The sequence below is a fragment of the Chroicocephalus ridibundus genome, chromosome 2 (assembly GCF_963924245.1).
Source record: "Chroicocephalus ridibundus chromosome 2, bChrRid1.1, whole genome shotgun sequence".
Taxonomy (NCBI): domain Eukaryota; kingdom Metazoa; phylum Chordata; class Aves; order Charadriiformes; family Laridae; genus Chroicocephalus; species Chroicocephalus ridibundus.
The window spans coordinates 75824716-75851338 of NC_086285.1; the positions used below are offsets into that span (position 1 = coordinate 75824716).

A 26623-nucleotide genomic window follows, 5' to 3' on the forward strand; every position below is an offset into this window, starting at 1 on the left:
AACGTAGATAAGAGATGAGGTAATTAAAATATATCCCGACACATAGAAGGACAGAAGAAAATGGCATGAGTAAGCTTAACTTGGACACTTCCAGGCTTTATAATAGGTGTTTTCTGTATATACGTCATTTCTTTATAAGGTTTATAGGTCTATAATATTACTTATAGGAATGTCTTACTGTTGTAAATGAAAAAAATATTTTTGCTTCATTTGAAAATTTTTCATCGTTTTCTAGGGGCCTTAATTCTGAGCTTCTACCATTTCTGCTGTTAGTTACTCTTGTTCCCTGCTATTTAGAAGCAGCCCTTGTGTACTTAATTATGAAGATCTCACTGAAATCTTGAGATCAGTTCAAGAATTGTGGAGTGGGCTTTAGTGCAAATGTGCATTAGAAACTTCGTACTCCAAACTTTTCATATTTGACTACAGAAGGGAGTTCTTACTGTCAGTATTTGCACTCTTAATTCCCAATATATTCAAACATTTGTTGCCTAGTAGCATGTCTGTAAGAGAGATTGCTTTTTTTCCCCCGCTTAACGGCTGGGAGCAAGCGATGATGAGACTTAGAAAAACACCTACGTTTCTACTAAATTCTACTGTAATGAACCATTTTCTGTTCCAGAAGGGAAGCATGAGTGGGAATCATCAGTGCATTTGGTCAGGGGATGGTGAAGTTCCACGTTCATCTTGCAAATTGTTTGTTTTTATATGTGCTATCGCAAATGAGAGTGATTTAAGATTAGTACAGTGTGCGTGCAAGCCTTCATCCATGGAAACAGCAGCTTGCGTTACAGCTAAGAACACTGAAATGGAACCAGAGCTAAGAATATTTCTGAAAATAATACTGTCATCTCTTCAAACAAGTTTTGTAGGGATGATGCTACGAAGCAGTTTTTTTATTTTTTTTAATCCCAAACAGCCGCTGTTTCCAAGTGTCGAGATTTCTCAAGGTGGCTACATGCTACTGCTGCAGTATCCCCTAGCCTCTTGTGCCAGTTTTATTTTCTCTAGTGTAGAGCAGAAGTGTTACTTGCTGATGAAATGTTAAAAAGGAAAGAAAAAACGTTCCGCTAACGGAAAGATGAAATGTTTAGAAGCAGATTATTAAAATTTAACTCTACCCTGTCTAAAAGGCCTTTGGTCATTGTCATATGCTCACTTGAGCATTTCAAGAAAGTTAAGAAAATAGAGGGTTAAAAGCAAAGAAGGATGAATTGAGACTTCGCCTTTAGAGAGACGACTGGGGAAACCAGATGGTATTGATTTCCTCCCCTCTCCCCTTTTCTGTCTAATGCCTTTTGATCATCAAGGGCAACCAAATCTGTAAAAAAACTTCCGAAAAATCACAGAAACGTAGCTTGGCCTATCTAAGATTCAACGAGCTACATTTTTTAAGATGATGCTTCATGTTTACAGATGAGGTGTAATGTGCCTGAGCTCTCAAATTAACATTAACGGTCTGCGTAAAGAGTGCGTGGGTAAATGTTCTGCTGTTTTAAAGCTACTACCGCTTGTCTTTCTCTTTCTGTAATATTTTATTATACTCTCACTGAACATTAGTAAAAGTGACTTTCCTCCCTTGCAACCCCCTTCTCCTTTCTTAAAATTTCAGTTGCTGAAGGGCATAGTAAATCCTGTGATATTTTACTTTTGTTGCTTCGCAGTTTGATGATGATGATGACCACAGTGATGTGTGGAATTTATTTTCACAACGTTTCATGAACAGCAACACTCATTTGTTAACTTATCTCATCATTGCAGTATTATTATTTTGCATAATTGTTCTATCTAATTTATTCAGGGGGCCTGACATGTTATGGTCTTTTAAGTATGCGCCTCTAGGACTTGAGGTTGTTGCCATATGGTGAGATAGTGCTGCATGACAACCTTTCAGCAACTGAAGAATTCAACAGTGAAATAAATATGATAATTGTAAGTGTTTGGTGAAATCTGACACTTTGACTTGTCTTTTTCCCTGTGATGCCAAGATGACCACTGCTTGCAGACAAGCCGGGTTGAAACAGATGTTCAAGTATTGCATCGGAGATGTTAGAAATGTGACGATGGTTTTTACCCGTCTTTGTATGCGTAACTTCATTTTCAAGGGAGAGTTTGGTTTGACTTCAGAAGTCTCTAGGGGCAGTTCTTGCACTGAGGCTTATAACTGGGCAACAGTGATTTATATCAAAATCCAGGTTTAATATGGGATTAGAGAAGAGTGAGTAGGAATGAAAAATTTGAGACCTGTGTTACACCAAACAAAAAAACCTAGTTCCAGTTTAGACCTAGGCACGAAGAAAATCTGACCATTCACATGGAACTGAAGTGTAAGCTTTTCATCAGCAAAACTGCAAAGAATTTTTGATGATAATTTAAATGTATAACATGCTTTTTGTCAAGTTCCTTTTGTGTCAGTGATTTACCTACCAGGCTGGCATCCCAGTTTTCCACACAGAAACCAAGTTAGGAGATGCCAATTCTGGTTAACAATTGAAACAGTCCAGTCAAGCAAGTTTTGTTCTTCACTGCCCACCCACAGTAAGCACTTGCTTTCAAGAGGTTTGCACCTATTGAATTGCCAGAGATTCTTTGGGTAGAATGCCTAACAATTGCACAGTGAAGTCTCCTAGCTGGCATCTCTAGGTGTATGCCTTTCACATCCTTTTAATCTTTTTTTTTTAATCTTGTAATCCTTCTCTAGAGCCTACCCCACCCTCTTCAAAATATTTTTAAACTGAAGTAGCCCTTCTTCCAGGAATTTCTTACTACCATCTGAATTTTTAGAAGAACATAGGCCTAGAAATGGGGAAGTTATTTTTTGTAAGGTACAGCTTAAAATTCCCAGTAGCTGTTATAGCTCATTGAAGTATCAGGACAAAACAATTCTTCAACTTCTCTTTCTGTCTCACACACATACCCACATTTATTTCTGTTGTTATTACAGCTGATAGAAGAGTGATCTAGACTCTTCAGCATGGGTGTGGATCCTGGGTTATTAGCAGGGACTCTTAACTAAGGTTTAAGATGGACAGGAGTACTTTGTAATTCAAATAAGACACTCATTTATATGAACTATTTTATACGAAAATGTGACTTAGAAGTGATAACACGGTTTTGTCCATGAAATAAAATAAACCCGAGTAACATTACAGATGAAGAGAGCTGTAGAACTTGGGCATCTTTATTCTCTTGGTTAAAAAGGAATACATGACCAAAACTCTGCTCCTCGGTGCAGTGGATATGGAAGAGATGAGGACAAAATACTTAAAAAGAGATTAGCTGAGAGAGATGAAAATAAAGGAATAGATACACCTGTAAAATCATTATCAAGAAATCCAGTGTAATCTCTTGTATTCAGAGGTCTGGTTCATATTCTTTCTGACCTGCTAGTGTCTTCTGTTTGCATCTCTGCAGGTGAGTTATGGTTTGTCTGCGACATGAGTGATGAAGTTGGGAATAGAGATATTATCATGATTTTTCTCCAAGTAAATTTGCCTTGGTATGACTGTAAATTGATTTTATAATTGTATGTGCATCTAGAGCCTCGTATGTAATTTTTTTATATCTTTATTTTTTGCTGGGAGGAGGGATCTGTAGACCTATTTGATTTTCTTTTCTTTTGGTTCTCAATTTTATCACTTCTTTTAATCTTTGGTGTGTTTCACGGTCTTTAACTTCAAAGGGTAATTGCAATGATGCAGCTGCTTAATGGATTAATACATTTAATATTTTCCCCCTAAGAGCAGTATTTCTTCTTTGCATCTATAATTGGATCGTGCTGCTACTGTCTCTCACGGAAACGCCAGGTTTCATATTCACCATACACCTGAGCACATGCTTGCTCACTTGGTAATTGTAATTTTTGTTCTGGATTTATTGAAACTGAAATGTATTTCGCACATTTTTTTTTTGCTTGAATTTTACTGTAAAAGACATGTGAGGAGAGATGCCATCATGCGCCTCTGCTGCGCCAAGCTTTCGGATTCAGTCTGGGTCTTTGTATCCCACCGCTGCACATCTCGAATATTAGATTTGTAGTAAGCACTTCAGAGCCCAACTCCAGGGTAACATACACAGATATCACAGCTTTGGGCGGCGGGGGGGGGCGGTGTGGAAATTGATTTTATAGCAAGGGTTACTTGTTGCTGCTCTGTGCACGTTCCTGCAGGCGTGGCCTTCTTTTCCGTGCTGGTGGTGACTACAGCCACCGCGGCTGCTGCCAAACGCTGCACATCCCGTCGCTCACTCTGCGGGCAAGCGGGAGGTGAGTAATTTTTTCATTGTTGCTGCATCTGAAGGATTCCCCCTTCCCCTCCCACCTTACCTTGGCCCCTTTAGGAAGATTTTCATCTATTAAGCTTTCCCTTCTCCGTTGGAAGAACTAAATCTCTTTCAGCGTTTCCAGGCTGGTGATTTAATTTGACAGCTCGTCGGTGATGTCTATTCCACTTCAAAGAGGCAGGTAGCCTGGGGCTAGCCAGCTGCATTGTGGATTCTGCAGATTTGGCTTGCTGTTCCTGCTGGGTGTCATCTGTCTTCTTAGTCTTGCGGTGGATAATTTTTGTCCTCCCTAGCATCATCTGCCTGAGCAGTTTCTGCCTGGCAGGCCTGTCCGTCCAGGTTGAGCATCAAATACAGTAGCCGCACGGCTAATCTGACAAGGCAGTCCTCCAAAGAGCGCAGCCCCAGGCCCGCTTTGGCCGGCATCGGCATCGCGGCCCGCAAACTTCCAGCCATCACGATGGCGGTCGCGGTCTCCCGTCACGGGTGCAGCCCATGGACTTACTCTGCTGGCGCAAAGTATGTCCCCCGCCTCGCCCTCTTAAGGGCCGTCGCTCCGATTCCCGCCGTCTCGGCAGACGTCTGCCTCAACAGGTTTGGGTTTCCCTGCCTGTTGCCGGCATTTGACTCGGACGCCGCCACTTGGATGAAACAATCCTTTAGTGGATTATCGTCGCCAGACAGCCTGTGGGGGAAATGACAGGACTCGGCACGCTCATCTGGAGATTTCGCAATTCGGAGTGCTGCTAGCACTAATGGGAAGTGGCAGGGTGATCCCTCAAAGAGAAACCGGGTTCCATTGCACGGCAAAAGTGACAGAGGTTGTTTAGCCTATCTCCCCAAAAAATACATGATGACTACATATGTTGATTTTCATGCTCCGAGCCATCACTATTTCCATATTTTTGTGACTTGATGACTACTTCCTACAAACTGACAGGTTAGGGGCTCCACAAGTATTGTCTTTTTATAGCCATCGCCTCTTTAAGTCCTCCTTAATTTCTTTAAATATCTTTTGAGAATAAGCTTGACAAGGCAGTGAGAGTAAGCAGGGCAAAAAAAAAACGCCAAACAAACAAAGACCAGACATAAATGCAGCAAATAAAGCATAATCTTTTTAAAAAAACCAAAACAACAGTATTCAAACAAAGAGTAGAAATGGTTTCAGGACAGAAGTCGTAGAAACCGATGCACTTATCTGTCACAGGATTTGCCCTTGTTGCAGTCCCGTAATTCCGAACCTGACATTACTCATGATGTAAAAAATCTTTCTTAGAAATGCGGTAGTTATAAACCCCCTTCACTACAGGATTTCCTCCAAAGCAAATAAAAAGATAGCTGGAGCATAGGGCTTAGAGGGGGAAATCTGAGAGAGAGACTAGGAAAAGATGGCTAGACTGGAAGGGGATAAAATTAACATTTGAAAATTCTACCCCTAATTATTAGTGATCATCAAGCCAGCTGGAATATCCTCCAGATATTATTAATATATGAGCACTGATGTCATTTATTGTCAAGTGCTTATGTGCTTTAGATCCAAATGGAAAACTATAAATGCTAATCTATAGATTGCAAGAGATGGTTACTTGGGGGGAAAAAAAGATACGTGAAAGGGAACAGTATTTTTTTCTCTGCTAATTATTGCCTATTTAACACACTATTTGCAGACTATGTAACAGTGAAGGAGTGAAAAACTATTTTAGATTATGTTTATGCTGAATTTAATAACGTTTGTTGAAGTATTCCACACTTTCCAATGTAGGAATCATTTCTTATTAATTTAGATATTAACCATATTTTGACTGATTTGGGGGGAGAATGTTTCAACAAAACCAGTTCACTCATTTTCAAAGCTGAGTTTACAAGATTATATGTATTGTCAAAAAATATTATAGTGATTTCAGTGAGCAGTTTCTGAGCTTTGCTGGTGGGACACAATTTAATAATAGGATCATTTTTTGTGTCTGTTGTAATAGCTTTATACAATAAAAAAGTTCTTTTTTTTTTTTCTCAGTCAGGCAATTACTCCTTACAAAAGCTATGCAGAATAGAACATGGGCAGAACTAATTTCTAACAAAAGAAATACTACTACTTCTCCTGTTTTCTACTCATAAAATAGTAATTGCTCCAGCTAAACTGCCTCCTTCCAGGTATTCCAGGTCAGGACACCGTAGGTTGCTGCAGCTTTAGCTGAATTTGTGGTTCAGTTCTTCCTTCATTTCCCATACAAAGACACAGAGCAGCATGGTATGTACTGCAAGTAAAAAGGATGTGTAAAAAAACAAACTATAGATGCAATTACCTAAATAAGGATCAAGCTGTTCTAAAAGTTCTTGAGTATATATTGCATGGAAAGAAAAACAGATCCTGGAAGAAAGTTAATATACTGTAGTTTATAAGAGGGGAAGTATATTGAAAATATCCTGACACACTCAAATGGTTCTAAAAGAAATGATTAGGGATTTTAAGTCTTTTTTGTTTTATAGTTATAAAATAGACCATCGTGGCTGTGCCGGTCACACAGCAGAGCTGGGTCGCATGTCTGAGGTCGTTCCTTGTCTTCTTGGTCAATCAAGGCAGGGTGTTCAGCTCCGCAGCCTGCAGAAGAGCACCACCTCCCTGCCACTGCCTCTGGCCTGTGGTCACGGCGATGGCAGAGATTGTGAGTGCCTGTACATAAATACAGGAGATCAGCCATTGCAGTGAATTGGTGATCCCTGAAGCAGGCAGGGTCAGGCAGAAGCACGCTGGGTGTGCCATGGAAATGCTGCCTTTGCTTGAGGTCCTGATACCGTGCAGGAGCCCTGTCGAATTGCTGGCCAGCACCACCACATGTAAATGCCTCCAACGCACTGGCCACGCAACAATGTTGGGAGTGCTTGGGCAAAAGCGAGACCTGAAAGAGTGCAGTTCTGGAGTAAGACATCAGCAGAGCCTGTCTATGATGGGTGGTGGTGGGGGTCCTAGAGGAGGGAACACAACAATGCTTTTCAGTTGAATAAGTCACACTTGGCAACCGTGCACTGTCCAGAGCTCTGGGCATCTGGAAGACGCCTCTTCAGGGGACATGTGGAACCATACCCTGGGTCCCTGATGGTCGTGATGTGATACAAAAGGAGTTTGCCTGGTGTCCTGGCCCAGAGAGTCACGGAGTCGTTTCTTCCCAGCTGCTCTGAGTTGGGTCCAGCCAGTACGGCCCCCTGGGCAGAGCAGAGGGTCGAGGTGCAGGAGAACTGGGCTTGGGTCCCGATCTTCTGTTTGACTTCTGCAAGCCATGTCTCCCTGTCACTCCTGTCTCACCTCCCTGCTGAGAAGGCCGACGATGAAACCTCTCTTGAAAGTATCAGTCCATGTCCATGCTACAAAGGTGCCAGGTACTGATAATACTGTACCCTCGCTGCCTCCTGCCCAGCAGTTCCTGACATCCCTGGAGTCCCATCCCACCCCTGTACTTCCTGTTATGGATTCCCCATATGTATAAGCCACGGACCAGACTATGTCCTATTGTCCTACAGCTACCACCAAACCCTGTGTTCTTGTATCAGGGAAATCCATACGCTTTTATCTGGGGTAGCCAGCATGTGTCAGAAGGGTGAACGTAACCTTGTTGCCTCTTTATCTGATTCCAGAAACATCCCTTTGTCCTGTTGTATAAGGAACGCGCAGTAGATGTTGCATGCTATGTTTGTAAAATCCTGGATCAAATGCCAGCAACTCCCAGCTCTCCGATGTACATCCATTGATATTGCTGCTGCTTCAAACTTTAGAAAAAGGGCTGTGAGCAAACAAGCCCTTAATTTTTGTAGACCACGAGTCCAACAGCTGCTACTCACCTTCGCAACACCCAGAGGCGGACTGATTTATCTGAATGTGTATCCCTTCTCCTAAAACAAACAAACGAACAAAAGAAAAGCAACAAACAAACGAGTCCTGAGTTTGGGTTGGGTTTTTTTTTTTTTTCTGGGTTTGGGTTGGTTGGTTGGCGTGTTGTTTCCAGAAACGCCCGTCGCTGGGCCCAGAGGGCGCCACTCACTGGGCTCTGCGCTTCAGGCGCCCCTGGCGCCCGAACCGGGAGGGGGCAGCCGGGGCCGGGCCGCACAGGGCCCCCCAGCCGGCGGCGGCAGCTCTTCCTTCCCTGTAAAGACCGTTCGTCCTCAGCGCGGCCGAGCGGGGATCGGCGGGCCCGACAGCAGCCGTCACCGCCGCCGTTACCGCAGCAACGGTCGCGCGGCGATGACCTCACACCCAGGCAGCGGGGCGAGGCGGAAGTGGGGCGGGCGGGGAAGGGTCAGGCCGGGCCGCCCGCGGGCCGCCGCCGAGCGCCATGAGCGGGGCTGGACCCGCGTCCCCCGGTCGGAGCGCGGCGTCCCCGCTGCCCAGCGACAGGAGGCGGGAGGCGCTGGCGACCGCGTCCCCCATTCAGCCCATCATCAAGGGTGAGGAGCGGGAGCGGCCCAGCTCGCAACCGGGTCCCGGTGGGGGCCGAGGCCGCTGTGCTTGGGGGAACTACACCCAGTATTTCTTGAAATAGTCTTTTATTTGCTGTTCCCTCAGAGTGCTCTTGAACTTAACTGGGCTTTTTTTTTTTCTTTTCCTCCTGTATGACGGCCAGGCCTGTTTCTCATACGTGTTTATGTTGTAAAAACTCTTCTTCAAGAATAAGTTTCAAGTCTCTGGCCCTGGAACAGCTACCTGAAAGGAGGTTGTAGCGAGGTGGGGGTTGGTCTCTTCGCCCAAGCAACAGGCGATAGGACAAGGGGAAACGGCCTCAAGTTGCGCAAGGGGAGGTTTAGGCTGGATATTAGGAAGAATTTCTACACCGAAAGGGTTGTCAAGCGTTGCAACAGGCTGCCCTGGGAAGTGGTGGAATCGCCATCCCTGGAGGTATTTAAAAGACGAGTAGACATGGTGCTGAGTAACATGGTTTAGTGGTGGTTTTTGTCACTGTTAGGTTGATGGTTGGACTCGATGATCTGAAAAGTCCCTTCCAACCTAGGCAACAAGAATACAAGAAAGTGCTAACAGTTTTCCTTTGTAGCAAGCTTTCTTTCCTCTTGTGTCTTGCTGCAGAAAACTCCCACATCTTAAGCTGTGAATCTCTGCTGAGCTGCGGGCTTTAGTTCTGCGCTTTTACCACCATTAACAGTCAGATGTGGAAGCTGTACTGAGGAGTAGGATTGAAACAGAGAGCTGAGAGACAGAGGAGAATGTTCACCTTCAAAGAAGGGTGTCTGTGGCATCTGGAATATTGATTCATTGCATTTTATCTTAAGTTGGCAGTTTACTGAATAGATAGGGTAGCCTAGAAATGTTGGTGAGCAGTCATGCCTCTTGCACTGAAGCATGGAGTGCTGCCTTGTGTTGCGTAGCCTACTATGGAGTGTGAGAGAAAAACTAAAAATCTGATTTTCCTTAATCTTCTAGATGTTGGGGAAATCTATTCAAGACTGCTGGATCACAGACCAGTAATTCAGGGAGAAATACGTTACTTTGTTAAAGAATTTGAGGTAAGTATCTGTATATTATTGTGTGCTGTAACCTTCAGAGTCTGAGACTTCTAACAGTTTTAACATCTTTCTGGAGATTGTAATATGTATGTCATTTTCTGTAGAAAGGCTTGACGTGTATTTCTTGTCCAAAATAACTAACAGATCTGTAGTATATGTCTGCATCTTCTTATTTAAAACATTTTCTAAGGGGCATAAATGTTTATCTCGCAAAAGACTGGCAGGAATATTGATGTAGGAGAATGATACAGTCCTGACATCTTAGAGAAGTCTGGTTGGTTCAAGGAAAACATTGTTGGCCAGTATTGGTTTACATCTGATTGAGAAACTGCTTTGTGGCTCATCTGGATTCAGCTGGCAGAATTGTAATTTATTTTTTGTTTAAATTTTTTTCTATGAAAGAAAGTAATATTTCTGGAGAGAAGAGCAGCACTTTATGCAAAGTAAGAAAATCATTAAAAATGGAATTAATGCAAACAAGGCTAAAGTGCTGTGGATTGTAAAAGTACTTACATACGACTTTGCTTGGAAAGTGTAACAGTTTCCACAAGATGGCAGCATGAGTTTAGAAAAGTAGAATCTTGTGCCAAGAAAAGGCTTATTTTTGATTAGATTTTAATTCTTAAAGACGGTGGGATTTAAAAATCTTAAAACTAATCCTGAAAATATATTTATAGATCAAACTTCCAGTGTGCAGAGCTTATTTTAAAAAAATGACATTAAATTGTCTTTCACCTGCCCCCACACTGTAGCTAATATTCCAACTAGGTCTAATTCATCTCTCTACTGGTTTAGCAAAATAAGTATGTGAACTAAACTCTCATGAGATGTGTATCATATGGGCTTGAGAGTCACAAGGAATGATTTCTTTTCTTTGCCTTCCCTGAATAAGTTGTGGGACACAATAAATAGTTTTACACAGCTTTTCATAGGAAGGGAAATTTTAAACTCAATTACACAATTATAACTCATATCTTTATAATTCTTATATTTCTCTCATTGCAGCCGAAGCCATGTTCCATTTCTTAGACAGATTTCGTATATTCTTAGATCTTTTCTAGAAATTTAATTTCAAGCTTATACTTTTAGGGGGAAAATAGCAAAGCAGAGGATTATTTACATTTTTGCAACTTAGAATTTCTTCCAAAAACTACACTTGTTTCTTACTTCGAGATATCAGATACTTTTTGGTTGTAGTAGGACATAAGCTTGTTCTTTCAATGATAAGCATCTACTGTGCAAGGAATGTAGACTTACATTCAGGAAGTCTGGAACCTGTTTAATTAAGCGACTTGACTTGTCTGTACCTCCTCTGTTTCTGAAGTTTTAAAATGGGTGTGGTGAGCCAATTGCCCACTTCATGTGGTGCAGTATTTTTCGATTATCTAGAATTGCTTTATGATTAGCAGCTCTCAGTGCGGGGATGCTTGTGTGCAACTCTACTCATAAGTCTGAAGAGGGGGGCAAGGAAGCAGGCAGCAGCCTGAAGCAGATTTCTGCATCCTTTTCATTGTCTACAGTAAAGTGCAGGTGAAATTCAGAGTGGGAGGAGTGCTGTGGCAAATAGATGTTTTTTTAAACTTTCTTTTAAAATGTAAACAATAAAGCAAGAGCTTGTTCTTCTTGTAATTAATCGTGATCAGCAGTGAGCCGGAAGAAGGGCTGCCTCTTCAATCAACTGTGTTATGTTATTTTTTTAGTCTTGACTTCATTGCTTTCCTTCAGTAAAAAACATTTTACTTGCATTGTTTTAACCTCATACCATGCTAAATCTGGAAGGTGAGACATCACTTTATTTCTCTGTAACAGTTGAGTTGTAAAAATGCAATGCTTTCAAGCTTTGTTTCTCTCTGTGGTTTTTGATATGCTGTAAATTATCTATGCAAAACAGCACATTTTTCCACACAATGCTTTCATTAGTAAATACTAACTTTTCTCACAAGGGTCTGAAGTGCCATTCAAAGTATTCCTGTATTCTAGTGTGAAGAATGGAGCGTTACTGTCTTTTTTCACAAAACTAATTTTATGCATTGTGTTAAATAAGTAGAGTAACAGTTTAATAGACAATGGTATAATCTTTGAGATAAAGCTATTATTTTATCAACTGGGAAACCAAGTAGAATTCTTTGTTAGCCACTCATTTTCTTTCAATTCTTCTGACAGGAAAAACGTGGCCTCCGAGAACTACGGGTACTTGAAAATCTAAAGAACACAATCTTTGAAACAAAAGAACATGTTCTTCCTAAGTGTGAGCAGGCAATGCATGACAACTTGAATGAAGCAATCAAGAGATGTAAGTGTGTTGCTTCTTATTTCCCATCTTGTATCGTTTTGAGGAATAATTTAAATAGTTTGGATTCAAAATATGATTTGTGGAAAAATTAACATCCTTGGATAAGTTTTCTACCATTTCTGTGCTTTGTTCTCATTTCTGTGAAATTTTAAAAGTGAAACAACAGGGATGTTTTTTGGTATTTATTGGTCTGGCCAACACAACTCTTGCTAAGGTTATGTTAGAGCTGCTTGTTGATTTCAGGAGTCGTATTTCAGCTCAATCTTTCACTGCTCACTTAGAAACATGGACATTGCTCCATGTTGGCTAAAGGAATGGACAAAATCTTCAGTTTTCTGGTTTGTTGCAAGTATGCTGTGGTGTGACCTTCACGTTTCTTAATTTTCCCATGGGAGGCCATAATACAGCCCCCCGTTATTTAAAACGAAACTTGCTGCTGTATAGCTGTGAAATGTGCTATTATTATTATCTTTAGTCACAAATAGGCTAGTAGTAATAATTGTTGTATGCTAATCCTAGTTTCATCCTTATAACAATCTAATATATTTTTATTGCTCAGATTTTAAAAGAAAGTTTAAAATTTGTTGTACTACTTTTTCAGTATATTCTTTTTTTTCTTATTCAGCGAGATGGCTTCTCAAAAAGATATTTCAAGGGAATGTGGCTATATAGCTTTAGCTGCCATATTTATGCAGTTGAGACATGCCAGTGTGAGTTTTGTTATATTTTATGTATAGCATGTTGTATAAGCATTTAATTTCATATAACTCATTTATATGGCATCTGGCAGAATAACAAATGGTAGATGATGCTATACACGTAAAACAATGGCAGGAAAATATTTGAAATTTAAAATTTAGTCATGCTAATATGTCTTAATAGCTCCTAAATGGAGTCAAGGATATTTACTGCATTTCTAATGGCCAGCTGTGCAATACATCATTAGTAGTAGAATCACAGAATGGCCGAGATGGGATGGGGAACTCTGGAGGTCATTTTGTCCAACCTCCCCGCTCAAGCAGTGGCAGCTAGAGCCTTAGTTGCCCAGGGCTGTGTCCAGTTGGGTTTTGAATATCTCTGCAGATGGAGACTCCACGACCTCTCTGGGTGACCTATGCCAGTGTTTTACCACTCTCACTGGAAGAAAGCATTTCCTTGTGTTCAGATGGAATCTCACATGTTTCAATTTGTGCTCATTGCCTCTTATCCTGTCAGTGAGTACTACGGAGAAGAGTCTGGCTCCCTCGTCTTCATTCCCTTCAATCAGATATTTATTCACATTGATGAGATCCCCTCCTGGGCCTTCTTTTCTCCAGGCTGAACGGTCTGAGCTCTCTCAGGCTCTCCTTACATTAAAGATACTCCAGTCCCTTAATTGTCTTTGTGGCCACATGCTGGACTCGCTCCGGTAAGTCCATCTCTTTCATTTCCTGGGGAGCCCAGAAGTGGACACAGTACCACAGGTACGGTCTCACCAGCACCGAGCAGAGAGGAGAGGTCGCCTCCCTTGACCTGCTGGCAGTGCTTTTACTAATGCAGCCCAGGAAGGATGCTTTTTTTTTTTTTTTTTTTTCCTTGCAAGGCTGTGTTGTTCTTAAGCGTGTAGGGCTGCCTGGCATTATTGCTCCCCAGACGCAGGATTTGTTATTTCCCCATGTTGTACTTCATAAGATTGCTCTCAGCCTGATTTTCCAGTTGCTCAAGGTCCCTTTGAATGGCAGCACGACCATGTAATCTGTCGGCCACTCCTCCTGACTTTGTATCATCTGCAAACTCGCTGAGGATGCACTCTGCTCCAGCATCTGGGTCACTGATGAAGACGTTAAGCAGTATCGGCCACAGTGCCAACCCCTGGGGTAGAGTAGTAGTGACTTGCCTTCAACTTGAGTTTGTGCTGCTGATCGCAGAGTCTAGGCTTGGCTGTTCAGCCAGTTTTCAATCCACCTCACTGACCACCTACCTGCCCCATACTTTGTTAGCTTGTCTATGAGGATGTTACGGGAGACAGCACCAAAAGCCTTACTGAAGCTGAGGTAAACAACGTTGCGTGTGTTCCTCTCGTCTGCCAAGCTAGTCGCTGCATTGTAGAAGATTGTTGTGTCACTTAAGGAAGATTTCCTGTTTGTAAATTCATGCTGACTACTCCCTATCACCACCTTCTCCTTCACGTGTTTGGAAATGCTTCCAGGAGGATTTTTTCCATGATCTTTCCCAGGATTGGGATGGGCTTACTGGCCCGGATCTTCCTTCTTGCCCTTCTTGAAGACAGGGGTCCAGTCTTCAGGAACCTTTCCCAGTCACAGTCACCTTTCAAAGAGAGAGAGCGGCCTCGCAGTGACATCAGCCAGCTCCTTCAGCACTTGTGGACACAACCTGTCACAACCTGTGGACTTATGTGTTTCCAGTTTGTTTAAGTGCTCCCTAACGTGGTCCTCCTCCACCGAGGGTAAGTCTTCTTTGCTCCAGACTTTCCCTCTGGTCCCAGGGGCCTGAGATTCCTAAAGCCTGTTTTTCATGGTAAAGACTAAGGCAAAGAAGACATTGAGTACCTGGGCCTTTTCCATGTTGTCACTAGCTCCCCTGCCTCATTCAGCAGAGGACCTGCATTTTCCCTAGTTTTCCTTTTGCTGTTTATGTACTTGTAGAATCCCTTCTTATTGCCCTTCACATCCCCTGCCAGATTCAACTCCAGGTCAGCCTTGACTTTTCTAACTCTGTCTCTGCACGATCAGACAGCAACTCTGTATTCCTCCTCGGTCACCTGCCCCTGCTTCCACCTCCTATATACTTCCTGTTTAAGTCTGAATTCAGTTAGGACCTCCTTGTTCATCCATGCAGGCCTCCTGCTGCCTTTGCTTGATTTCCTACTTGTTGTGATGGACATTTCTTGAGCTTGGAGGAGGTGATCCTTGAAAAGGGTGCTGTGTCCCTTCTGTTACCATCATCCCAGACCCTTGGTTTGACTATGCTGTTGCCAACTTCCTTACTCTATTTCTTTGAAGAATCACTCCCTCGCCTGTCATTTCTAGTTTAAAGCTGTCCCTACCAGGTTGGCCATCTGTTAGCAAAGGTACGTTTGCCCTTGTTTGGTCAGGTGTATCCCATCTTTTCCAAGCAGCTGTTGATGTTCAGAATGGGTGTCATGGTTGTAGAAACCAAAACCCTGCTGTTAACTCCAACTGTGCACCCCAAAACCGCCCTCACCAGGAAGGTTGAGGAGAACATTACCCAGACCCCCATGCCTTTGACCACTGTCCCCAGATCCCTGTAGTCATTCCTGATACTTCTCAGGTCACCCCTGCAGTACCACTGGTGTCTACATGCAAGAGCAGCAGCGATAATAGACTGCGCCTCAGTAGCTTCTCTACAACATCCCAAATGTGAGCTCCTGGCAAGTGGCAAACCTCCCTAGATGACAAAACATATTGATAGGTGGGGAGCCTCTGTCCCCTGCCATAGGGAGTCTGCTACAACTATCACTTGCCACTGTCTTCTAATGGTCCTGAGTGGCTTAGGCTCTGCCACCAGATGCTCCAATTCATGGTGCTCCCAGCTCCTCATCAGTGGAGCTCATCACGGGCAGTGAACCTGTTCTGTAACTGGAAGTCCTCAGGGGGGCAGGAGCCTGCCCCCTGGTGTGAGAAGTCACCAGCTTTATGATGGTGATAAATAAGTTAGGTATTTCTCAATACTAGGATACGTTTGTGGGAGATATGACTGCTTTGGGGAAATTAGTTTATTTAATTCTGCATTAATTAAGTGTTAAATAAGTTAGGAAAAAAAAACTGCGTAGGAATACAGTTCCTATTTCCATTGAGAAGTTTTCCCTGGCTTAGTCTCACGAGAGAAGAGGCTGGCTCTAGCATAAAGATGTTCTCCATGTAGGTTGTTTATGCTAAATCACTTCTTACATTTGATGGGGAAAAAATAAGAAAAAAAACCCCAAAACCTAAAACTTTGAGCTTGGTCACCTGTTTCTACTTACCACCTTGAGAGTTTTTTTGATGTCTTCTGAGGTGCTGAGTAGTGCACTCTAGCTCGTCAGCAACACTAAGGAGTATGAGCACAAGAAGACCTGGCTGCCTCTTTCTTTTTGGCTTCTAGAACGCACAAGAATTGAACTCGGTGATATGCAGTTACCAAGGTAAAGCGTTTTCTGCAAGTACTGACAAACCTTTTTCTTGCAGAGTTAAGTGACACAGTGGAATATAGTCTTGATTTGCAAAAGCCTCATGTCTTTTTAAATCCCTTTCAGGCAAGTTTCTTTGGTTTAGAACAGCAGACTGATCTACTGCAATTTGTTATTTCAGTGCAAGCTGCCAACGATAAGATCCATAGACTCCAAGAGAGGGAGCATGAAGAGAGGAAGGTAAAGGATGGATGGATAGTTTTTTATAATGTGATATAAGTAAGAGTCTTGTGCTTCTACAGCAAGTTTATCTGCCTTCAGTTCAGCAAAACTTTAAATCATATTTTTCTATGCTTTATATACTTGGCAGTAAAACTTCTTTTGGCGTGATTTCTGTACTTAGAAAACACGTACTGCAGCGGCATATATGTTCTTGACTGCAAAGTTAATGGATCACTAGCTCTTCCTACAGTCTCCTGATGCATGGAAACTTTTTTTTTATTTCATTTGTTTTATTTTCCCCCTAGCTCAGACTATAATATTTGTCACATACAGGGAAAGTTTAAATGCAAAAAAAATTATTTTCTGTGGAACAAAAAACACCTACTAACCTACCAAAATGGAAATGTAAATCTTTCCTAGTTAGCTGAGAACTTTGACTGTATTATATATATTGCTTGTTGAAAAGGAAGTGTGTTTTTCACTTGTGGATGGGTTATTTAATGAAGGGCTATATTATAGGAACATGCGAATCATTGGAATCTTTTCAGTTGGCTACACTTTGCTCATTTGAAATACATGTGCTCTGAATCTAAAATTTGGAAAATTATACAAGAAATTAGTTTCATGTTTTCCCGTTACTCCTTCATGATTGTGTTCCTGTGTTATCTTTTCACTTGCAAAATATTATTTATAATCATTTAGTTTAGAAAAACTGAAGACGTTTCTGTGGCCATCACGCAAAACAGGCTGTGCATTGATTTATGTAAGCTGATAGTCATGTTTTTCTTTCCTTTTTGTAATCGATGAAGATGGGCAGTTCAGTTGCAGTTGAATACTGGTACTGTGTGAATAGCACACTGCTAAACCCTGACAAAGTTTGCTTGTGTCTAAGACTAGAGTAGATATTGGTAGAGAAGTTAAGTTGGAAATTCTTACAGTTCTGCTACTGTTTGTTTGAAGTAAAACTTCAATAAAAAATTTATAACTTACAAAATGAACACTCACTTAATAAGAATGGTAACTATTCTTTTTTAAAATATTAGCTGTATGTTTCCAGTCAACTTTTTTTTTTATATGCAGTGGAGCAATGCTAATAGCTATTCAGGATTTGTAGTGTTTCTTTAAGCTTGTATGGTAAGACTTTTTGACTTGAAACTTTCCAAATGTAAGCAGTAACAGGTAGGAAACTTTAAAATTATAGATAAAAGCTGTCACTGAAGTGCAGCCACTTAAGGAGAAATACTTCTTCCTTTCTTTTCTTTCTGAAGTCATGTGTTCTGAAAAAAAAATAGATTTTTTTTTTTTTTTTTGTAAGATCTAGTGTCAAGTGAATCAAGCGTTAACAGCCCTCGGTGAAATTAATTCAATTTCAGCTGAATAGAATAAATTTGAAGTTTATTTGCTTTACTAGTTATCTTTTTTTGCAGTTCCTTTCAGCTACTGGTATTGGCAAAGTAACAAAAGGGAAATGACATTATCCCTACTACATTTTCACTTAAGATGTAAAGTAATTTGTGATTACAGGAGTGTCACTGGCTCATCGAGTTGTCTTCCCATTAAGAATAGTAATGTCTAATTAGTAATTCAAGCTGTGGATTACTTCAAGCTTGTGGGAGCAAGTAGAGAAGAAATTTTGTAAACGTGTTTTTGTGTACTATATTCTTACTTTTTCCTCTTTAATTTAAATATTTTTATGTGGAATTGTGCAGGTTTATACTGGAAGCTACCCGACACTTCCCATTATGGTCTTACATCTTAATTGCTCATAACATGAACTAGTATGGTAACATTTCTCAAAGCCTGAGTCTGCCTCAAATGGTGGGGGTTTTTTGATGGTTTTTGGGGGGTTTTCTTGTTGTTGAGTAATACTGAAAACAAAGTTTACTGAAAAATGTCATGTTGTTACAAAAGTTAATTTTTGCTATAACCAATGACAGTACAACAAGAATAGAAATAAATACAACCAACTCATGTGAGTCAGTACTGAATACAAGAAAGCTTTAGAATCTTTCAAGTTCAAGCAGTATGCGCTACTGAGGGGAAACAAATGGTTTCATAATCAGATTAGATTTTTTCCAAATAGCTAATGTCTGAACGTAGGTGTTGATATAAAAGGAATATGAAAGACGTCACTGCCAAAATATGTAAACTTGCTAACACACCAAAGGGAATTCACAGAACAGGAGTTAATAAGGCAGCAACTATGTTTGTAACGTAGACAAGCTTTGGTTTATATCTAAACCAAATTACGAAACTTCTTTAACTCAAAACTATTTTCAACTTTTTATATGAACATGAAAGCCGAAAAATCTTCTAAATTTAGTGATGTCTAAATATCTTACAAAAAAGTACTTATAAAAGAAGTCGGCATTGTTACAAATATAGAACAGATTCTAAGTTTAGTTTGAGTTTCCCAAACTTGTATTTATAAAATTATACTGAAAGGCAGAAATTGAGGAGAAGTATTTGGGTTACATGTGAAAAGTGAACTTAAACTACTTGTTATGGCTTATGTTCTGTGGAACTTCTGGCATAAGGACTGAAATACGGTTTGAAGAAGAGGAATCGCTGAAAGAATGCATAACCAGCAATCAAAGACAGGACAAAGCTGTATCTGTGTGGTCTGGGGCTGAAAATTTTATAGGAGGATAGAGCTGGAGTTCTAAGAATGTTTGGGGGTGAGGAGACGATTCTCTGATTAAACAAACAAATCTATCCAAATTTTGCCAAATTAACAGCCATGGAGAATTACCATTTGTACTACCTTTTAGATCTTTTCAGATGGGGTAAAAATGTTTTTTTCTAGGCAGTAGGTGATAATAAGTGCCAGTCTTCTGACCTTAGTCTGTTAGGAACACATTTTTCTCTAGTAGAGACTGAAAGCCTAAAGCATAATGTACTGTTGCTGCCAGTTAAATGGTCTTTTGATTCAAATAGAAATCTGCAGCATGGCAAGAAATGTTGGATTGTCTGTTGCTTAAAACATTACAATTTATAGCTAATTATTGAGACTCTCTTTTATTTTTTTTTTTTTTGGTTCCTGGCTAAATACTGTACCGATACCATACAATATCATGAATTACCTAAGACTTATTCTTGGCTCAGGTACGTCTGTCTGCATGCTTTAGTTCATGCAGCAGTTTTCCCATGTTACAAAGGTCGTGAGGTTTTACCTAAGAACAAAACGTGTTGTTCTGAAGCCTGAATGTGGTGTCATAATATTGGCTTCTGTCTTGTTATCATGCACTGGTATATTTATACAATTAAATACCAAAACAATTCTGTAGACGCTTCTTGACTGGATGAGGAGAACAGTGGAACTTTACATGTGTTCAGAGGTGGCTATGTTGGGCTTATTAGCTGCTATTTTTTAATTTATAATTAAGTCTGACTTAAGGGGCTTGTGTTCTTAGTGTTTGGGGTTTTTTACTTGTGAGTTTAGACTATAGTTATTTTATAGATTTTTGTTTGGTTGTTTTAGCAGTCATTTGAAATGATAAAAGGTAGGAATTAAAATTAAGCTATACTCTGAAAAATTGTTCTGTGAAAGTATACTGGTTTTCATGTTTGTATGTGCTGTTCTTTGTGATATTTTGTTAGCTTACAAGTTACAGTTTCTACGGTTGGCAGCCCTGGAAACAATAATGAAACCTAAAAATCAAGGTATCTGTTTCTGGGTTTTGAATCATTGCCAGCAATCCAGAATTTGTAATTAAACGTTTTCAGCAATATGGGAGTTCTCTAAATCTTTATTTCATTTGAAGTGTTTTGCTGACTGCACATGGTCCAGAACTTATTTCAGTTTACCTAGAGCTTTAGCTTTTTGTTTCAATTTTCAGTTCATATTTAGCAAGAGAAGGTATGTATTTCAAAGATTGCTCCTCTTAAATGATGTTCGTGTGCTCTTTTCTACTGAGCATGAGTTTAAATGTGCAATGAATTAATGCTTCATAACTAGGGATCCTGATACTTAAGATGGCAGCACCGATTTGTATTGATATTTCAGTTGATTGAGGTTATTTCTTTGGTTTTAAGTAGTCAGACTTTGAGGACTGAGAAGTGTAATATGACATTGGAAAGCTTCCTAAATAACAAGCTGATGGAAAATAACCGGAAGTTCTGTTCTCTGAAAATGAAGATGTTATTTTCCTCAGGTTTACAAAATCAGCCTGGAAATTAGTTTGCTAGGCTCACTACCAAATTCTAAATGTATTGTTTTCTGGAAAACAAACTTTTTGCAAATCTATAAATACGGAAATTATGAATTGATAGTATAAAATACTCCACGCTGTCTCTACAGATCACTAGTTTATGTAACTATGTTGACTTTTGGAAACTGTTTGCTTTTTGAGAGTGACTTTTGATTTAAGACATCTTGGTGTGGATTTGTATTGGTTACCATCCTGCAAAACTTTGTATTTTAAAGATTTTTGATAACTGCCAACAGCATATTTAACAAGAGAGATCATGTCATCTACCGTTATGGACCTTTATGCTTTCTAGCTGTGCTAGAGCTACAGTTAGATCACAATACTTTTTGCATCGTGTCTTGATTTCATTTGTTTTTCCTCCTGTGTGTTATGCTCTGTTGAATAAAGCAGTGAAGTTAACAGCAGTGGATATGAAGAGGATGTGGTAGGAATGAAGAGCAATTGTGGTACGAAAACACAATATAGGGCAAACCTCAAGGGTACTTGCAGAGCTACAGTGTGACAGTCATCTTTCTGTGCCTATAAACTGAATCTTTTGGTGGCCTGAGCTAGGTGTCCATGTTCTGTGTGGGAGCCTGGGTCCTTATGAGACTGTTTGTGAGGTTCTGCTAAGAGAAGGGCAGTACCATGGTAGTAGCTGTTAGGAGACACCAGAGAAGGCTTGGATGAGGGAAGATGATTAGTACCTCAGCTCCAGAGATAGTGTCTGTTGCAGCTTGGCTCTTGCATTTGAGCATTGGATGAACCTGTCTTTGGTCAGGATTTCTCTCTCATGTTGTTCTGTGATGCCTAACAAGATTGAAGTGCCCATTGAAGCTTATCCCACAGCTATAGCATTTATGGATCTCTCCCGCATGCTTTCTTTAAATTCTAATAAGAAGCAAGTTTACATTGCAACATATGCTTTGGTTGAAAGAGCTGCATCCTAAGGCATCCATCCATTAAGAATCACACTTTTTTTGCTGTTCACACAGCTATTCGTCTGGTAAGAGCAGGAATATTGGTTTCAAGATTATGACTCACACACACACAAAAGTATCCACTCAGCAGCCATCAATGTTAATGATCTGGAGGTGCTGCTGAGAACAATTGGATTTGAATTTGTTTTTTAGGAAGGAGAGCCGCAGTGCCCAAGGTGTGCACTGAGCTACAACAGTGGGGTTTTCCAGATTTTTATCAGGGTGGGAGAGTTAAAATAGTGTTCAAGTCCTTGGTGTCTTTTAGTTGGTATTTCTTATCATTCTTACTTGCTTGCTGTAGCATATCTTAATTTTATTTTTCCTTTTTTTTAAAAGTGTTTATTCATATCTGCAACTTTACTCTGTTAAAGGTGTAAATTGCAATTATATGGAGTTACTTAATTTCCAACATAAATCTTAGTCTATAAAATTACTATTTCAGTAGAATGCTGCTTACGTTTATAAATTTAAAGAATAAGCACTTAGCAGCAATTGCTTCTTAGTATTCATCTGTTTAAATTTTTATTTAGACATAGATGAGGCACTGTATATAGCCTGGCCGCTAATATCCCTTTATTTCACAATATCACTTCTCCTGTGCCAGAACAAGCTGAAGACTCATTGAGCAGGGGAAGGCAAGAGGTTTGGGGGGAGAAGAAAGGAGTTAGACCACAGGTTTTTGATAAACTAAAGCTAGCTATCTCACGTTCCAGAAGTGTGTTCAGTTGTTTTACCAGGTAAATAATTTTATATCCTTGGGTAGAAATCATGCAGTGGAAAATGAAAATAGCAAGTAGTAACATGAGTTTCATGTTCCTTGTAAACTGTTTGTGTTGTGAGGAGCATTGGTTAGTGTAGCTGAAGTGTGGTGTGGGTAGGTGCTGTGTAATCCTGTCCAAAAGTGTGTGATGTACCAACAGTTTAAAAACCTGTTGAATGTGAAATAATGTAGTAGTTGAACTATTAATATACACTAGTGTATTTTGTTAGTAGCTGATATTGTGTCTGTTGCAAACAAAAGGGATCTTGGCATGATGTTGTTACATTGCATACAAAAATGCTGCATGGCAAAATTAGTGTCTTAACCCACGGTGTGTGGTCTTGAAGAACAAGGCATAGAGAGTGTTGACAAATACATAAATGGGTTCCCATTGCCTTTAGCTGACAAAAATGCCAGATGTCTAATAAAGCTGTATGAGAGTATTTATTCCTACACACAAGTACTGTACATAGAAAATAGTCATTTCTGATACATTAAAAAGGAGGAAAAAAAATTTAATCCTCTCCTTTGCTGGAAGATGGAGCAAATGTAAGAACAACTGTCTACATTTATTGTGACTTCAGCATCTATAATATAAGAAGGCCAGACTGTTAATACTGTATGCAAGCAATCCACCGAAGTACATCTCATTTTGACAGGCATATTGGATGTGTGTATGATCTCTCTTTCTAGATAGCTAGATTATTTTTTTTCCTAAGATAAGAGAGTGAAAGGAATCAGACTTATTGGGAGCCAAGCGGTATGAAACTATGAGGGGAAAAATAACTTATTTGTAAAGGAAGACATTAATCACAGTGAGAGCTAGTTGGCTAAAGCAGAAACACTAACTCCCAGTTACAAAACATAGAATATAACGACGTAGATATTCAATTTCACTCTTTTCTGTGTTAGAGACTTTTCATCAAGACTAGTATCTGATGACTGTGCTGAACCTAAGCATTGTGATAAAGTAGAAACGCGGTTTGTTTCTAGTTTTAAAAATGCATTAAAGAATGTAGAAAATACTTTTTTTGCAACAAATGAGGTGTTCAAGGGGAAAGTAGCAATGTCAAGAAAAGAGGAGCAATATGTTGAAGGATTGGCTAACGTAATTTATAGGAGTTTTATTAACCATTGTCATTTGTTGTGAAACAGAAGCATTCTATTTACACATATTTGACATAAAATCTCAAATGTTGTCTTCAGTGTTGAAGTGGATCCTGTAATCTCTCATAATGCCTAAATAACAGACATACATAACCCTAACATTTTATTCTGTCTAGCACTCACAAATACGAAATACAGTGGTCCTAGTGTTTTCGTCGTAACTCAGACACAGTAATGCTTCCAGTGCATTTTCAGTCTGTACCATATATAACATAGACCTGCCCATACTTGCTGTAGTAGATGCAGATTGTTGGGCCTTTAAGACCACTTAATCAAACATTACCTGCATTTTATTTAAATTATTTCTCATTTGGCCACTCTTAGAACAGCGGACTCCATGAGTCTGTTCGTGTCAGTAGGCAGCTTCTTTCTGTGTGAACTCAAGAAAAGAAGAAGGAAAAAAAAACAAATGGGGCGGGGGGAAAGCAGTGTCTGTTTATTGATTGAGAGTTTTTTTCCCCATAACTAAGGGGCTGAAAACACTGAATACTCTGTTCCCAAAACCAGAAGTTCATTTTAAAAGAAAATCTCTGTGAGACAATATGGATTTGTATCAGCTGCTTACAGTATTTCTAACAATACCAGTAATCAGCGGAGCAAATAATGCAACAAGTATGGTCTTTAAAGACTACCAGAAGCAAACTGGAAGAGCTAGTAACTTTGAAGTGTCTTTCCATATATTTATTTAGTTATTTTTCACTAGGCTGTAGCTTAGAAAAGCTGTTGTTGCTAGTGCTATCACGTTGATAGTATCATGGACATTCTACCATTTGTTTTGGATTGACAATACTTTATAAAAATAAATGTTTCTTTTTAGTTTCACCTTGTCATATGTTTTCTTGCTTGTTTCACTTTCCTTTACTGAAGTAAAAGCCCAGTTTCTCTGATACTTTAACGTTATGTAGATCTCATTAGACCCTCTTGTTTTAATCTGGAAATGATTGTTAAAACTTCTCATTTTACTTCTCTCAGCGTCAGGCGGACAAGCTGATGGCTCGTGAAGAGAAGCGTGTAGCCCACTGGGAGGAATTAATGAAAGAACAACAAAACAAGCAAGCAGAGGTGGACGAAGAGCACAGAAAAGCTGTGGAGCGCCTCAAAGAGCAGTATTCTGAAATGGAGAAGGAACTGGCCAAATACGTTTCTTTCTAAGACCTTTCTTTTTTATTAGCGCTGGGTTTGTGCCAATACTCGGTTGCTTCTGACTTAAATTGAGATTCTTTTGGAAAGCTGAAACAAAGAAGAAGAAAGGAGAACTTCCTCTACATGTTTAGTACGGGAAGAAAAGGTTTGCATGCTTTCAACTTAAGTGCCTATCTATGCTTGTTTTGTTCAGGGCGAGTGGAATGCCAGTATTTCTTCCTTTGTTGGAAGGTGGAACTGGAAATTACGTTGTGTGACTACATCAGCTCAGGGAGTTGCAAACTGGAATTCTCCCATCTGCAGAGAGTATCGTATCGTTTGGGAAAACAGACTGATGTAACATTAACTATCCCAGTGTGCAGCCACAGCCCTTTCCCAAAAAGTAGATGTAATAGGTTCCAGCCATAGTTAGCTGAGTATTCACTGGGAAAACCATAACTCCCGTTCATAGATTTCAGGAAAACCAACTTGTTTTATAGAATACTTTGCTCTGAAGCTTCAGCAATGAAAGATCTCAACAGTGTTTTAAATCCAGTTGTAATTCCAGTTTTTGGGTTGTGTGTTCAGTATTAGGAAGTAGAGTTGAGTTGTAAATGGTTTTGCTAACATAAAAAAGCCTAAGAGAACTTAGACAACAATTTCTTTTCTCTCCCTGTAAATGCCTCAGACCTCTCTTTTTAAGCTATACTGTTCTAAGCAAAGCCAAAACAAGCTCAAAAGTAATCCTGAGAAGCATATCAGTCTTTGTATTAGCTTTGTAGCTAGTACAGTATTTACCTTAAATATTTGACATGCTGTTGGTTTACTTAGGATAAGCTTGTGAGAACCTTATAAAGCAATTGAGGAAAGATTCTTTGTTTCTTTATCAGCATAACAAATGAGCAGATTAGTGGTAAAACACGTGTAGTACTGATCTGCTTTCTTACTAACTGTTACTCTTACGGGGTATGCGAAGCTCCTGTATTGCTTTTTTTTCTATAAAACTTGCAGTTAACAGCAGTATAACTGAAGAAGTTAACTTAATCAGTTCATTAACCAAGCAAAATGAGACATAGTACCTTAATGAAATTTGCTGCAAGCTAACCGTTAGTACAGGAAATATCTTTCCATAATTCAGCTGGTGTCCAATATAGAATGGAAACAGGTAAAAATGAGCAGAATTTACCCTTTACCTGCATTGCAACAGCAATATGCCAACAATGGTTGCTTGTGTAAGTCTATGGCTTGGTGTCAAGGCTCCGTTCCTGGCAGCATGTTGATAGTGTGATTAAAGTTAGTAGAGGAGATGGAATAAGTATTTGAGATTTCTTTCAATAACACTGAATTCCTGCCAAGCTGCTCTGCCTGCTACTGTAGGCCCAACAGCTTCATCAATCATCGTCGTGTATCTGGACTGAAAAGAGGACTTGCCGACACTGGGGCACGCTGGAATGTTGTTAATTCTCTGTTGTGGATGGAAAAAACGTAGATGTCTCAAAAGTATCCCACACGTGAAAAATAGGAAAGCCTCTTTTAGAACAACCCCTGTTTGAATAGAGGGTGACCTCTCTTAATATTTTTCAGCTTATGTACCCGTGATGAATGTTGTAACTAGGCTCAGACATATTTAAAAAGAAAAAGTTAGTTCTTGCCTGTCTTTAAGAGTTGGGTGTGGAACAGTTTTGATTGTTTTGAGCACAGACTGAAAATGGCTTCTCTCTTACCGAATTATTTGATGTATGTGTGCCCAAAGCCCAAATATCTTTATAACAAAATGCATTTAACTGCATACTGAATTCATTTTTATTTTTGCACTGATAATTTTTATTAAGATGTAGATATCTAATTAACTGTGCACTGGAGCTGTAGATTTTTGTGTTTTATCAATTTAGAGGGCTCTTAAGCAATGATACAAGTGTTGCAAGTTGGATATTCACTGGAAAATAAAGAGGTATTTCCAAAATTTTCTGG

General features: G+C 39.9%; 1 protein-coding gene across 1 annotated transcript; it reads left to right on the forward strand.

Annotated features, from left to right (window-relative positions):
• The first annotated feature begins 8517 nt into the window (after positions 1–8517).
• BLOC1S5 (biogenesis of lysosomal organelles complex 1 subunit 5) lies at positions 8518–26619 on the forward strand. Its single transcript, XM_063325937.1, has 5 exons — positions 8518–8718; positions 9707–9789; positions 11953–12082; positions 16393–16451; positions 24503–26619. Exons 1-5 carry the CDS (start codon positions 8607–8609, stop codon positions 24680–24682), a joined length of 564 nt encoding a protein of 187 aa, XP_063182007.1. The 5' UTR covers positions 8518–8606; the 3' UTR covers positions 24683–26619.
• Positions 26620–26623: the final 4 nt, after the last annotated feature.

Bases quoted from the DNA above. Each gene is read 5' to 3' on its own strand.
- BLOC1S5 (XM_063325937.1), top strand. From the start codon at position 8,607: ATGAGCGGGGCTGGACCCGCGTCCCCCGGTCGGAGCGCGGCGTCCCCG. The intron at 9,790-11,952 runs GTAAGTATCTGT...TTCTTCTGACAG, and splicing joins ACTTTGTTAAAGAATTTGAG to GAAAAACGTGGCCTCCGAGA. The intron at 16,452-24,502 runs GTAAAGGATGGA...TACTTCTCTCAG, and splicing joins GGGAGCATGAAGAGAGGAAG to CGTCAGGCGGACAAGCTGAT.